We start from the raw sequence: 15,990 nt of genomic DNA, 5'->3' as shown, positions 1-15,990 counted from the left end.
AGAGAGTCAGCCCGCTGTTCCTCCAGGTCTCAGGAAGGGAATGCTGAGTACCAGGCCTCCAGACGCCTTTCTGGCAGCACAGGGCAGCCCCCGGTAACAGCAAGGTCATGGTTTCAGAAGGGAGCAGCTGAGGGGCAGTTACCAGCAAGGAGAATAAAAACGGCAGGCAGCCCATCAGTTGACTCTGCAGTCCGGAGCCCAGGGATGCTGCTGTTTCAGTTTTGAAACATTTCATTTTTTTTTTTTTTTGCAAAAATACAGCCGTGGCCGCATCAGAAAGTGTAATTATCTTAATGGGCAGAGTAACTAGGTAATGTGGGTTGCCTGGATAGCTTTATCAGTGTATCACGACAGAGAGGCAAGTGGACTAAATGGATGGGAAGTGGGAATAGGAATTCTCGGTCAAGCCCACCCTTTTGGTCAAGCATCACAGTTTCAGCTCACCGGGTGGAAGCACAGTCATCGATCTAAATCTACGAAAGGACGAGGGGCCAAGACAGAGTAAGCCACAGCAAGTCTGTCCTCATGGAGGCTGGAGTCCCTTTTGTCCTGCCATCAGGTGTGGATCGGGTTGAGGCTGTGAGACTGGTGACTGCAGCCTTGCAGTGAGCTCTGGGAACATCCAGGGAACCGGGGTCCCACCTGGCTGACCACTCACACTGGGGCGTGATCCCCAAATTGGAATGGAGAGTGGTGGGGCTCCCAGCCCTCACCCTCTAAGTCAGCCTTAAGATTAAGATGAAGTTTCACTGAGACGGAAAGAAAGGCTGAGGACCGTGGAAGCACGTCCATTGAAAGGGTAAATGGGACTGAAACAGCCATCCGGTTAGGACAGGCCTGTGCCCCACCACCAGCAAGCTTCCGGGCACGAGAGTCAGATTAGGTCTGCCTGTCGTAATAGGCATCTTTACTTCCCTCTGAAAACCAGAGGTGCTTTCCCCATCCAAGTACCAGGAGAGTCCATCCAGAGTCCTTGGGATTAATGCTGAGAAGTGCTGGTAGATTCTGAAGCCCAGCTCAGACGCGGTACTCCACATGACAGCATAGCATGGTGCTCAGGCCTCCTGCGAAAATGTCCTCGTCGCTTATCATTGAGGTTCTATGGGAACTAGATAGAGACCTGAAATGCTTTTGCTTTTCTTTTTTTAAGACCTAACTTGCTGATCTCAAAAGAATTATATGCTCATTGTAAAAATAAACTGAACAGTTAAAATCCAAGCATGACATAAAATTCCCCGTGCTAGGACCCTCCCTGGAAAGGACACTGCACACAGTTTGGAGCGTATCCTCACAGATTTAAGTGTCCATTTTTTATGACCTAGACCTTTGGTTGCCAGTGACAGAAACATACTCAAATAGCTTAAAAGGGGGTCTTGGTGGAAGGATATCAGGTCTCCCACAGAGGAGCCGCGTACCTGGGCAGAGGGCTACAGTGAGCCCGGGCAGAGGAGAACCGGCCACCTGGGCACAGCTGGGCCAGGCCGCACCTGGCCAGTCTGGCCTCCGCACACGGCTTTCACCTCTTCCCTGCTACAGGCTGCTCCCCAGATGACAGAAAACCAGCACACCACCTGCTTTAGTATACCAGGCTGACTGGTTTCTCTGGTGTCAAGTAAGAAAATCCTGGGAAGGAACATCTCGCCCAGTTGGGCTCAAGTGCCTACCCAGTCAGTCATCCGTGGCCACGACAGTTCTTGCAGGAGCCACGCGGGCAGAGAGAAGGGGTAGGTCCCAGAAGAAGGTGGAGGGTGTGTCGTCAGCAGACCAACACATGGCATCTTTAAAAATGTGACTCCATCTCATTTTAACCCAAGAAGGATCCTACTTAGGTGGACTCTCTCGAAACTTGCTTTTTCCCCTTAGTATTGTATTTTTAGGCATCTTTCCACGTGTGTCGTTCTTTTCAGTAGTGCCCAGTCTCCCACTGGATGGCAGTTCGTCGTGTATTTAGACAGCTTCCTCTTGTTGGGATGTTTGTATCCAGCTTTTTACTATTAAAACACTGCTGCAGTCACCATCCTTGTCCTTATACCTGTCCCCCTCATGCAGTTTCTGTGGGACCAATTCCCACAGAAGCAGAAGCAGAATGTGCTGACTCAAAAATGACTGTTGTTTCAAATGTCAGAGAGCCCTTCCATACATGATCCAGACGGCGTGTGAGGACCTCTTCCTCCACACCCTTGCTGAAACTGGGTAGTATACATTTTTTTAATTTGGCCAATCTCTAGGCAAAAACATACCCTTAATATTTTACTCTGTACCTCTTAATTATTAGTGATGAAAATCATTTACAGTCACCCCTCAGTATCCTTGGGCGATTGGTTCTAGGACTCCTGTGGGGATACCAAAATCTGAGGATGCTCAGGTGTCCCTTATATAAAACATTGTAATATTTGCACTGGAACCTACAAACATCCTCTCATATATTTTAAATCATCTATAGGTTACTTAAAATACCTAATGTAATGTAAATGCTATGTAAATAGTTGCCTGCACATAGCAAATTCAAGTTTTGCTCTTTAGAACTTTCTGGATTTTTTTTTTTTTCCTCCAAAGATTTTCCACCCGCGGTTGGTTGAATCCGCAGATGCGGAATTCTTAGATAGGGAGTGCGGACTGTAAAATGTTTAATGTTTTTAATGTCAGAGAAATCGTTAGCAGCAGTATAGGTGTCAGGTCTAGATGGTGTCTATCTTGGTGTGTTATTGGCAACCAACTCAGGAGCAGTTTAATATTTGTTTTAGAGACGCCTGGTTCCCAACCCCATCGTAACGGCACCACATAAAGACCATATAGAGAATCCATCTCCTAAATGTGTCTCTCATTTTGCCTTCTACTATCAGCTGAGTTTCTGGAACCAGGCAGTTTTTGAGGACTTCAGTTATCTGGCAGAAGATTTCCCCTACCCATGTAGTCATCCCCTGGGTATCCACCGGGGATTCGTTCCAGGACCCACCACGGACTCCCCCGGCCCCCATCATAAACATAGTACTGTATGTATTTTTAAAAACCCACGTATAAATGACCTGCACAGTTCAAGCTCATGGTGTTCAAGAGTCAACTGTATTTTTTTAGATAATTTTTCCTCCCCAAACCGCTTCTCCTTGAGAATTCTGATAATCCTTTGAGAGCGTTCAGACCTAAGAGGTTTGGATTGTGTTGAGTACTTTTAGTCCTGTGTGACAAAGAATTGTCAGAAAAAAGAGGTAGGGGGCATGGGGGGATACCCAGTACAACACTGCAAAATTCAGGCAGCTGACAAGGCCCAAGCTTCTGCTTAGAGGAGTGGGGTCGAATGTCACTGGCCTGACCCCCTCCTTCAAATAAATTCAAAATGCTCGGCCAACAGAAGGCCCCCTAGTGGCCCTTTCCTTCTGAAAGTGAGCTCCTCCTTGGTGTAAATGAGATCCCGACTGGGGCCAGGTAAGACATTGATAAAAACTCCAGGAAAAATCCGCCTCTGGTTTTCAAGGCAAAAGAAATAATATGTTCTTTTCTCTTTCTGCCGAGACAAGATGAGGAAGCTGAAAAAAAAAAAAAAAAAAAGGATTTTTCTTCTAAAAGCAGGATGGGGAGTTGTCTTCAGGACAGGGCTGGGACATGGTGGAGAGGGACAGAAGAGAGGACATTTGAAATCGACGGCTGCTTAAATAAACTGCTGTATCCGCGTCCCACTGTGAACAGGGCAGGCAGGAGGGTGGGCTGCCCCAGGCTGGCCGGCGTGCGCTCGTGTGTGGTGAGCAGACAGATCAGCTGGCAGCTGGCGACTAATGGACGCAGAGCAGAGCCAGCCGAGGGGAGCTCAAGCAGAGAGCATCATGGTAAGGAAGGAGAAACCCACACAACCTGGCCCAGCTCCTCGAAAAACCGGGGGAGAAGGCAAAAACGTGCAGCCCCAGAATCCTGGGACCAGCTGGGGTTTGCTTCCTCTGCAGCCCTCCCCGCAATCCCTCTCACCCTGGAGAGGAGGAGTAACTCGGCCCACTGGGAAAGTGATTTATTCCCCCTTGACAACTGAGCTCACCCGGCATTCCGAGCCGGGAGAGTTAATGGATGACTTAACCCCAGCCCGGCAGTCGGCAGCCGGCGGCAGGCCCTCGGGAGACCGACAGCGCCTTTGTCTGCAGGAGGCCGGAGAAAAGGCCGCGGCTTCCCCTCCTCTTACCATTGTCATAATCATATTCCGCGGTGGTCCATTAAGAGCACAAAGCAGAATTGTAATTAACCTCGCCTGATCTGTTCCCTGCTGGTGTCCTGGAAGGGAGAGAGGGAAGCTGGAGAGGGGCAGCGGGTCTAGGTGCTTACCTTGAAATTAAACTTTCCCCTGGAAAAGCACTTTACAGCTCTGAGCTTCCCACAGGGGTAAAATCAGTGGAGGGAGATCTTTTGTCCTTCTTTCTTTTTCTTCCTTTCTTAAAACTATACCCACAGCAGGGATGGTGAAACAAAAGCCTTCCCCACCTGGCCTGGGATTGGGCGCCAGGCCCTAGAGGGTTCCAGGACCCCCCAAAGCCTGGCAGCCTCTGCCCTGCCCCCCCATGTTGGTGTCTCCCAGGCAGTTCTGGGGGTTTGCAAGTCCGGTCAACACTTGCTGCTCTGCTTCCCCCGCAGATGGATGGTTTTCTGCAGGACCTGCTAGGCTGACATCCCTGGAGGGAGGCCCTGAACCTGATGTTGGGTATCTCGGGGCCACTGGCACAGCTGTGCTTCCTCCCCGCCCAGAGCAAGTGCTGTGTGTGGGCTGCCGGCTTCAGGACCCATTGTCTCATTTCCATAGCCTGGTGACATGGCAACTGTTAGTATCCCCACTTTGTCACAGCCCAGAAAGGTTGGGTGATTTACTCTGGGCCATAACGCTAGGCATTGACAGAGGAAGAATGTTTACTCAGGTCTGCCTGATGTCAGAGACCTGCTCAGAATCACTGGTACCCACCAGGTCAGCCCAAGAGCACGGTGGCTCTCCCTAGAGAATTTGTGATGGGGTGCCGTTACTTTACAGGCTACTTTGCAAATGCCCAGTTATCCTTGGGGTGGACCAGTTGTTCTCAAACCAGGCTGTGCCTCAGAATCAGTGGGAGTGGCCAGATGGCTGGCCCCACTCCCCCCACCCCCGAGTTCCCGACTCTGTGAGTCTGGGTAGTGGGGCCTGGGAACATGCATTCCTAACAAGTTCCCAGGGGATGCTGCCGTGGTCAGCCCCTCGACTGCTCTTTGACAACCACTGGGGAACACCAGTCCCGCTAAATGGAAAATATGCCAACATATTATCCTTTCAGGGCCTGCAGAATAATTAAAGAACTCTAGCTTCTACTGTCCTTAGAGTTTTGAAATTTTTGTTAAATTTTTTATTGAAGTATAGTTGATTTACAGTGTTGTGTTAATTACTGCTCTACAGCAAAGTGACTCAGTTATACATATATATACATTCTTTTTCATATTCTTTTCCATTATGGTTTATCACAGGATATTGAATATGGTTTACTGTGCTACACAGTAGTGCCTTGTTGTTTATCCATTCTATATATACCAGTTTGCATCTGCTAATCCCAAACTCCCACTCCATCCCTCTCCCAGTCTCCTCCCCCTTGGCAATCACCAGTCTGTTCTCCATGTCCCTGCTTCTGTTTCTGTTTCATAGATAGGTTCATTCGTGCCATAATTTAGATTCCACATACAAGTGATATCATATGGTATCTGTCTTTCTCTTTCTGGCTTCCTTCACTTAGTATGATAATCTCTAGTTGCATCCATGTTGCTGCAACTGGCATTATTTCGTTCTTTTTTATGGCTGAATAATATTCCATTGTATATAGATACCATATCTTTATCCATTCATCTGTTGATGGACATTTAGGTTGTTTCCATGTCTTGGCTATTGTAAACAGTGCTGCTGTGAACATAGGGATGCATGTGTCTTTTTGAATTACAGTTTTTTGGGTTGTTTTTTTTTTTTTTTTTTTTTTTTGCGGTACGTGGACCTCTCACTGTTGTGGCCTCTCCCGTTGCGGAGCACAGGCTCTGGACGCGCAGGCTCAGCGGCCATGGCTCACGGGCCTAGCTGCTCCGCGGCATGTGGGATCTTCCCGGACCGGGGCACGAACCCGTGTCCCCTACATCAGCAGGCGGACTCTCAACCACTGCGCCACCAGGGAAGCCCTGAATTATAGTTTTGTCTGGATATATACCCAGGAGTGGGACTGCTGGATCATATGGTAATTCTGTTTTTGATTTTTTGAGAAACCTCCATACTGTTTTCCATAGTGGCTATACCAAATTAGATTCCCACCGACAGCATAGGAGGGTTCCCTTTTCACCACACCCTCTCCAGCATTTGTTATTTGTAGACTTTTTAATGGTGGCCATTCTGACCGGCATGAGGTGGTACCTCATTGTAGTTTTGATTTGCATGAAATTTCTTTTTTAAGTGACAGGAATCAAACGGTGGCTCAAGTATGTTATATTTCTAAAAAAGCATTTCAAAGAAAATATGACAAAAAGGTCACCCAGATATTGGTTTAGCTCTGCGTTTTCTCTATATTTAAAATTTTCCAAAGTGACTTTTAATGAAAAGAAGAACTACAGTTGTAAAGTGAGCCTCTCTTGCTGGGTCCCAGCTTCACGGGAAAGGATCTCCTACCTGAAGCTCCTCCCCACTCACTGGAAGAGCAGTGTTGCTATTTCCCAGCAGCGCGCTGTCTAAACACGTCATGCCTGGGAGCACATCTCCACACTCAGCCCCGTGCAATGCTCCATGAACAGGGCCACAGCTTCAGTTCGCTCTGATTTTGTGGCCCATGTGTGGAAACTTAGGCATCTGTCCCTCCACGTTGTGTTGACAGTCCATGAAGGCAAGCTCCGAGTCCTGTTGAATGGTTTTGTGTAAGGCATGCCTGTCACCGAGCTGTTTGCAAAACAGGTCTTTACCGAAGAAGGCTGAGATCCTGAGGGAGGGACCCTGTTTCCTCCCTAGGATGAATCCCTCTTGTTGGGCAGCTGTCATCCTCAGAAGCCCCCGCTGGCTCCTCAGCGCCCTCTGCTGGCGGTACCGGTTGCTCCTTCATGCTTTTCTTGGGCTGCTTTGTTTCTTTATGCAGTTGCACCTGAAGTGTTCCAACTGGAGGGTATTGCTGCTTGTCCCATCTCGTCCTTTTTAAAATACAGCTTGAGAACACATAACATTGATGATGAGTAGTTTTTAACCTACTTCCTGCTTTCTCAGCTTCCACCGTCTCCCCCCAAGCTTGTTGCAGTAGCCCCCAAAAGGTCTCCTGCCTCTGCCCTTGCCTCCCTGCATCTCTCCTAGTACAGCAGCCAGAGGGATCCTGTTAAAATGGAAGGCAGGGCTTCCCTGGTGGCACAGTGGTTGAGAGTTCGCCTGCCGATGCAGGGGACACGGGTTCGTGCCCCGGTCTCGGAAGATCCCACATGCCGCGGAGCGGCTGGGCCTGTGAGCCATGGCCACTGAGCCTGAGCGTCTGGAGCCTGTGCTCCGCAACGGGAGAGGCCACAACAGTGAGAGGCCCGCATACCAAAAAAAAAAAAAAAAAAAAAAAAAAAAAAAAAAATAAAATGGAAGGCAGATCATGTCACTCCTCTATTACAAACCCTCCAGTGGCTTCTAATTCTAGAGAAAAAGACACAGCCCTTATGAGACCCTATGTGACATGGCACCCTGCCCCCCACATACGCACCCTCCTGTCTGACCAGCTCTCCTCCCTCTCCCCTGTCTGACCCCCATTCAGCCACAGTCTTATTCTTGCTGGCCAGCCGGCCTTGCTGCCTCAGGGCCTTTGCATTTGCTGTATCGTCTGCTTGCCTCCCTGTTCCTCCAGATACCCACATAGCTCCCTTTCTCACCTTCTTCACGTCTACTCCTCGAACTCTGTTTGCAAGAATCACCCCACCCCCTCTTTGTGATCCCCATAACTGCGTCATTTTTCTCCCTGGTACTTCTCCCTGTCTGATGTGCTGTCTGTTTTACTTGTTTGTCTCCCCTGTTAGAATATGAGTTCCATGAAGACAGAGATTTTTCTAGGGCCTAGAAAAGTGACCCACAGTAAGTACCCCAATATTTCTTGAATGAATGAATGATGGCTATATTTACTGAGTGCTGGGCACTATTCCAGATACTTTCGGTTTACCTCATCTAATCCTCACCACAACCTTAGGAAGTATGTACTGTATTACTTTCATTTTAAAGATAAGGAACTAGGCACAGAGAGTTTGAGTCGTGCTACCTCTAAATCTACAAAGCGTATAAGATGCTCGGGTCCCAGGTAAAGGCAGCACCGCTGTATTCAGGTTCCCCAGAGAAACGGAATCAACAGGTGTGTGTGTGGATGGATGGAGAGGCTGATGATTGATTGACTGATTTTAACGAATTAGCTCATTTGATGATGGGGGCTGGCAAGTCCTAAATCTACAGGGCAGGCAGGCTGGAGACCCCAGGAAGGGGTGATGTTGCAGGCTTGAATTCAAAGGCAGTCTGGAGGCAGAGTTTCTTCTTCCTTAGGGGATTTCCATCTCTTCTTTTAAGGCCTCAACTCATTGGATGAGACCCACCTACACTACGGAGGGTAATCTGCTTTACTCAGTCTACTGATTTAAATGTCAATCACATGTGAAAAATACCTTTACAGCAACATCTAAGAGGGGTGTTCGACCAAGCAGCTAGGCACCATAGCCTAGCCCAGTGTAACTAGCCGTCACAGCCTCTGAAAAGGTGTTGTGTGTTGGTCAGACTCGTCTTGCTCCCTTCATCTCTAAGGAACATCCCACCTGTTCTGATGGGGGTTGGGGGGTGAAGGATGGTAGGGGACCTCCAGTCCTGGCAGGAGTTCTCTGACCTGAAGACCACCCCAGGCCCTAGAAGTTCTCTTCCTTGTGTGCATGGCCTACCATCTCTTCTCACCCTTCTCTTCCCGGAAGCCTCGACTTCTTGTTAACGTGTCCCGTGCAAGAGTGGAGTGGCCCTTGGTCACATCGAGGTTACGGGGAGGAGATGCATCTGCTGTGTTGGGGTCTTGGCCTGTTACCCCTGTTCCCGTGTGAGCTGAGGAGGGCAGGCCTGGCCTCAGGGCAGCCAACAGCCTATGGATACCAGTCCCTGCTCCTGGCACAGCTTCCAACAACAGGAATCTTGGGGAGACAGGGCTGTGGAATGGGGAGACTGCGGCCCAAGTCGAGCTGCACCAGTTTCCGTCCTCATGACCAGGCAAGCTACTTAATGACTCAGAACCTCCGTTTCCAAATCTGTAACGACAGAGATGATAATGCCGACCTGCACTATTGTGATGAGAGTTAAATGGGTCCCTGCTTGTTTTTCTGCCATCTTTCCAAAGCCAGTTCCATAAGGGCTACCTCACGTGTAGGTGGGTCCAGAGAAACCACCGTAGGTGCATGCTGGCCTCAAGTGCTTGAGAACTGGGTACAGTGGGCTTCATTCTGAGCCAGTGGGGACAGCCTACAACCGTCTGGAGCACCAAGCCTCAGTTTTCCTGTGGTTCTTACCCTTCCATGGTACTCGGGAACCCACAGAAACTTTCATGGACCACCACATTCCCGGGGTCCAGCCCTAGGTGCTCCTCAGAACTGCCAGCCCCGGCTTGGTCACCATTCAGCATGGGTGGCCAGGGGCCCCTTGGACCAGCCTGAGTCCCTGTGGTGGACTTTATACTCAGCCATCATACAGAGGATCCCCCATCACTACCACTCCGTCCAGCTGCCACCCCCAGGGGACTGCTGTCAGCAGTGTGCAATGCATATGTGTACACACACACACACACACACACACACACACACACACACAGTCTGTAGGTCATGCCATAGGTATTTTGTTCTTCACCTTGCTTTGTTCCCTTAACATATCCCTTTTTATAAGTCCTATGCATATATACACCTATTTTTATGACATATTTTTCATCCTATTTCCTCACTCAAACTCTCTCCACCATTACCATAATTATTCCTGTAATGTCCACATCATGTCCTTCTTTCTGATATGTACTGTAATTCACTAAACCTTGCATTCCGTGAAACGTCTTTGTACATGTGTATCTTGTTGCTTCTGTGGAATCTTTTCCTTAGACTTCATTTCTAGGGTCCACACCTTGTCTTAAAGGGTGTAAACATTTTCTGATATTCTTCATACTCATTTCTCTCCCAAAAGGTGCTATCAGTTTACTATGCCATGAAGAATGCTTTCTTCGTTGTTGTTTTTGGATTACCATCTAAATACTGTTGGAAAGGGGAGGGTGTGGAGAAGAATGAGGGGGAGAAGACCTGCTGGCAGCGACTGGAAGTGCGATGGGTTTTCTTTGTCTTCTCAGCACAACCAGCTCCACAGCCAGTAGCTGTGATACAGAGTTTACTAAGGAAGACGAGCAGAGGCTGAAGGATTACATCCAGCAGCTCAGGAATGACAGGGCCGCGGTCAAGCTGACCATGCTGGAGCTGGAAAGCATCCACATCGATCCTCTCAGCTACGACGTCAAGCCCCGGGGAGACAGCCAGCGGCTAGACCTCGAAAACGCGGTGCTGATGCAGGAGCTGATGGCCATGAAGGTATCCGCGCGGGGGTCTCTTCTCAGACCCGGGTCCCGTTCACTCCGCTGTCACCAGGAGGAAGTACAAAAAGGCCTCTCGGTAGTGGTCAGCCCAGCCGTGGTCAGCCACCTCTCCCCTGGACAGGCAGGGCCTCGTGTGTAGACAGGGATGGTTTCAGTATGTCTGGGAGTCACTTGAGCTGGATGTGTTCCTGGAGAGGTGAGCTGAGCACTGGAGAAACCTCAGGGGGTCCCAGGCCAGAATGGAACACCTCGTCTCCAAGAGAAGCCTGGAGAGACCTCTGCGGTGGTGGGGGTCGGGGGGGAGCAGCCTCTGTCCGCGTGAAAAGAGCCCTGGTCTCCAGAACACTTGCAAGTGCTTCCCGGGTTGATGCTGACGTTAAGGTGAGGCGGGGAGGAAGGGGCGAGGCCAGTTGCGGCATTTGGACAAGAGCCCTGGTTTCCTGACCCCCTTGTCCCTGTGGCGTTGTATGGAAGATCGGTAACCCTCATCCCTGTCACCCTCCGGGGCGACTTGCTCAGCACATCCCTGCCCTCCGTGGCTGCTCGAGCTGGAGTCTGGGTGGAGCCTGGGAGGACTTTGGGCCGTGGCAGCAGATTGGCCTCACCGTCTCAGCTCAGACCCTCACTTGACTCCCGCTAGGGAACCCTCATGCGACGTTGGCTGATTTCCCCCCTCACTGCCCACGAGCCGGGCGTTGTGTCCATAACCGCGGTGCCTTTTCCCCTCTCTGTGGGCCTTTGCACCCTGTGGCATGAACTGTGAAGCTGCCCTTCCATTACTTCTTCCAAACATCATGTTTCCTTTGGCCAAAGACTCTAGATTTCTTCTATGTTCAGGCCAATATGTTTTGCGATAAATTCAGTGTTATTTTGGCCAGGAAAGAGATTTTTGGTGAAATAAAAGCTCTGATATTCCCTTTGCTACTTGCAAATAGAATGTATACGCATCAGAGAAATTTTCCAAAAAAATAGGAGTTATAAAAAGCTGGAAGAAAGAGAACCCATAATATCGTGACCCAGGGGCAGCCATTGGGTTCCCTCACTAGTTTTTTGAAGAAAAACATCGGAGTCACCTCCCTTCCCTGTGTGTCCCTAATAGTGTGTTCAGGGATGTGTGCTTGCCCACACCAAGTCCATTGCTGCAGATTTTGTTGGATTTCACCATTTGGTTCTAGGCTACAACTGCTGAGAGACTCGCGTTTTCTGGGTTTTTTCACTTGTACTTGGTCTTTAGTAAACAGCTTTTGGTTTCTAGATGATTGACGTGGCTGTTCTCTTCTGTGTTGAAGATCCCGTCCTTTCATTGTGACTCCTCTTCCTTTTCTCTTTAATTGCTTTAAATATTTATTTGCTGTCTTCTTCCTTGTGAATTCTGGTTCTTTACATGCCGATTCTACCTCACCGTGACTCCTGTTTTCTCTTTGCGTGCGTGTGTGTGTTGGGAGGAGAACGTGGGTGCCAGCTCCTCCCGGTGGAGGTTGTGTCTTCCCTGGGGTCCCGCGGGTCCTGGGTGGAGACGTCCCTGTAAACGGTTGTGTCCTTAGATCTGTTGGGACCCGTGGGTTTCAGAGGTTTAGGGCTAGTTTTTGCCTTATTCTTGGCTGACGATTCCTGTAGCCTATCTACACATGCCTCGTGCCTCCATGATTCCTCAGAAGAGGCTTTTCTTTCTTCTCCCACCCGAAGCCTGAGTGATGACACGTTTCCTCGCCACATCCTCCCCACAGGGAGGTCTTCTTGTCTCCTCTCGAGGCGGCACTTGGAGAGTCCTGGCTCCTGTCGGGGCGGGGGGTCTCAGTCCTGGCTGTCTGCCCTGCCCTTGCATAGGTGCTGGGGCCTCCCTGCCTGCCTGATGCCTCAGGAGGCCGGTGCTGGGGCCACCTTGCCTTTCCTCTTGGGTGGAGGGCCTGTTTCCGGCACCCATGGGTCCATCTTTCCTTCTTTCAAGCTTGTGTCTGTATGGTTGCTCTGGGTGTGACTGTCCACATTAGCTCAGGATGCAGTGCTGTCAGAACCTTCAGAATCCGGCTTCTGACGGCAAAAGATGAGACGGTTCAGTGTATGGAGACCTTTCCTCCTGGTTCTGTGTCATTTAGGAAAGGTTTGGCGTCTTCTTTTCAGTGGTCGCTCGGCTCGGCACATTGCCTTCTCCATGGCTAACGCCCCCAGCCCTGAGTACGACTGGCCGCGGTGGGTACCCTCTAGGTGTTTCCCCATGTTGGCGGTGAGAACATCTACTCCCCAGGTCTGGCTTACCCAGGAGAGCACAGCAGGCCTGTGGCTTGTCACCTCAGAGGAGGGTCACTTCGGGGGTGACCTTGGTGAATCCCTCTCAAGGCAGTGCCCCCGTGTTATGAAGTAAGATGACAGAGATAGCTGGGGAGACTGACCGGGTGGTCACGGGGTGCTGGACTTGCCCTCCAGCAGAGGTGAGGGACAGGAGTCATGCGTGGGCTCACCTTGAAAGCGGGGCCGGGGAGGGGGAGTATAGCTTAGTGGTTACCTGGGCTCTGAGCCAGACGTCCTGGGTTCAAACTCGGGCTCCACAGTTTACCCAGTAATTGTGGGCTGAGCTGGTGGATTTCCCTCTTCATGCCTCAGTTTCCCCTCCATGAACGGAAATGCTCATAATACCTCCCTCAGGTTGGGAGGATTAAGTGAGTGACTTAGTGTAAACATTTAAGACAGTGTTACATGCTCAATAAATGCGGGTGATTACCACTGGTGCCCGGCTCTGGTCCCAGGACAGCAGGGTCCCATTTGGGAGTCACTTCTTTCTCTCCATAGCAAACTCTGATTTGGCTTCTTTAAGATACTTGAAGAAGTTACCTGAGGCGTAGTCACCCGGGAAGGGCTCTGTTTCGATTTCGTTTCATTTGGGGCCTAAAGTAGAGAAGAGCTGGGGGCAGTATCATTGCTCTGCAGGCTTCCCAGTGGCCTGACACAGCTCAGGGCCCCAGACTGCCATCAGGGGTGATTAAATATGTGGAAAAGGAAATGGGAATTGGAAGGGACCTGGTCAGACCCAGCTTTATACGAATGACCCTTTTACAACCTCTTTGATAGTTAGCCTCTGCCTGCCAGAAAACTGGTTTCTGTCGTGGCTGATGAGACCACTGGGGACGTGGGCGTGGGGTATTCCAGTTGTTAGAGAGGTTTTCCTTATAGTGAGCCAAGGTGTGCTTGCCTGTAACTTCTACCCATTGATCTCAGTTCTGGTGCCTAGTGAAAAGCGCATGGCTTAGTGCACGAGTCCGTCCTTTAAGATGTGTGAAGACGGCCATCTAGTCTCCTCGGGGTCATGTTCTCCCCAGCTGCCCAGTGATACCTCCCTCCGGGCTGTGGGTGGTAGCTACAGACCCCCTTCCCCCGCCCAGCCCTGCTCTCACCCCGTGGGCGCCTCGTGCGCTCTGTGCTCCGCAGGAGGAGATGGCAGAGTTGAAGGCCCAGCTGTACCTCCTGGAGAAGGAGAAGAAGGCCCTGGAGCTGAAGCTGAGCACGCGGGAGGCCCAGGAGCAGGCCTACCTCGTGCACATCGAGCACCTGAAGTCCGAGGTGGAGGAGCTGAAGGAGCAGCGCACGCGGTCCCTCAGCTCCACCAGCAGCGGCGGCAAGGACAAGGCCGGCAAGGTAGGGGCACAGGGACCCTGGGGCTCGGGCCTCACTGCCTGCCCAGGTCCCGCAAGCCACTGCCCACCACCCTGCTGCCTCAGCTTCCTTATTTGCATAGGAGCCGAAAGCCATTCCAGAAATTCGAAAGAAAGGGACATTCTGCGGGCAAAGAAACCAAATCCACATTTTGAAAACATCTCACTTTTACGGACAGTTAAAATTCCATACAATTCAACTGTTCCATACAGTTGAAGCATTTTCACAGATCACGGTCTGATCCAGGGAGCGATCTATGCGGTGGTCCCGGAGTCTGATACTGGTTCCACCTCTTCTTCCTTCTATCACGTGTCACACGGTGACCATCGCTGGTTGATCACTCTGTACCCGATCATTGCATGTATCATCTCCCTTAAGTCTCACGACTCTCAGGAAAGAAGAGTTATCCCCATTTACATGAGGATAATGAGGTTTAAAAGAACTGAGGGGGTCTCAACAGCTAGTGAATGGCAGAATCGGGATTTAACCCCAGTTTGGCTGACGGCCACTCTTCCTTTCGTCTGTTTCCTCCTCGACTTCCAAGAGGTGGGGGGCCGGAAGCATTATGAGGCAGAGAAGGAGGTAGGTGAGCCCCGCATTACCCCGAGGATATCACACAGAGTGGGCTATCGATGATATCATCTTGCAAACTCACACTTTCATTAGCGCACAAGTCTTTTTTTCTAGAATCCAAGCTCATTCCATCAGCCTCTATCTCAGAGTGATTCCAAATACTGCACTGTAGAAAAAAATAGTCCAGACTTTAAAGAAAGATATCCCTCACCCCAGGGTGCTGGAATTTCTGTGCGTCAGATTTTCTGTTCCTAACAAACGCCAGCTTCTCCTGACCCCACTTTGTCTCAGGCCCAGGACTTGTGGGCCTACGCTGACTTGCTGGTCTAATGAGTGGCCCCTCACGGCCCAGATGCAGTGATGTCTTCACGAGAGTAGTGTACCTGTGAAGAAAGCACCTTGATGATACCGTGTGGCAGTGAAGAAACAGCTAAACAGCTAAGAACTGACGCGTGCTCCACAGAGGCCACAGCTACCCTTTGCCCGCCTCTCACCTGCAAGGGCACCAAGGGAGTCCATAGCCATGGTACCCAGCTGGGCCACTTTCCTGAGGCCCCAGCTGCTTCTCAGTCATCCGTTAATGTGATGGATGTGATTTGGTCCAGGCAAGATGCTGGAGGCTGTTCCAGGAGTTTAGATTGCCCTGGAATGGGCAAATAGATGATCACAACGCAGGGACACAGTGTTCTTGGGTGCAAGGATCAATGCCCGGTGCAAGGGGAGGCCACAGGCCAGATTTGGAGATTCGGGACAGGTTTCCTGAACTGAGAGCCAGTGGAGAGTGGGTGCTAGCCTGAGGAAGAGGGCCAGGGCAGACCAGGAAGTCCACCCTAGGCCAATGGAATGGCAAGGGCAAAGCCTAGAGGGAGGAGGAATCCATACACTGGCTGGGGAGACCAGCCGGCTGTGCCGTCCTGAGGATGGGGAGGAATCGCTGAGGGGTTTTTGCAGGGGGTGAGGTGACACAGTCTGAGCTTTGGAAAGGTCACCATGTGGGTGCACCCTGAAACCACGTGCCCAGTGCTTGGGGAGTCTGATCGTGGTGAGCAGCAGCCTCTGCAGAGCTGTTTCACGCGGGAGGATCTGGGGCTCTGTTCTGTGCCAGCAGCTTCAGAATCTTTGCTCAGCCTTTTGAGTTTGTTAGCAGTCACTTTGGGACAGAGCCTGAGAGACAGAGCCCCAGCGTTCGTGTGTGCGCCCT

At 50.7% G+C, this 15,990-nt stretch overlaps 1 protein-coding gene across 3 annotated transcripts in view; it reads left to right on the top strand.

The window, feature by feature from the left end:
- The window catches only part of MCC (MCC regulator of WNT signaling pathway), a 463,984-nt gene that overhangs the window by 423,526 nt on the left and 24,468 nt on the right, over positions 1-15,990 (top strand). For all 3 annotated transcript variants that reach the window (XM_060009025.1, XM_069540594.1, XM_060009026.1), the window contains 2 exons: positions 10,329-10,563; positions 13,992-14,198. In XM_060009025.1, coding sequence (XP_059865008.1) covers positions 10,329-10,563; positions 13,992-14,198 — 442 coding nt within the window. The remainder of the gene's footprint in view (positions 1-10,328; positions 10,564-13,991; positions 14,199-15,990) is intronic.

This window comes from Delphinus delphis, chromosome 3 (assembly GCF_949987515.2).
Source record: "Delphinus delphis chromosome 3, mDelDel1.2, whole genome shotgun sequence".
Taxonomy (NCBI): domain Eukaryota; kingdom Metazoa; phylum Chordata; class Mammalia; order Artiodactyla; family Delphinidae; genus Delphinus; species Delphinus delphis.
This window is presented reverse-complemented; position numbering and strand designations above follow the sequence as displayed.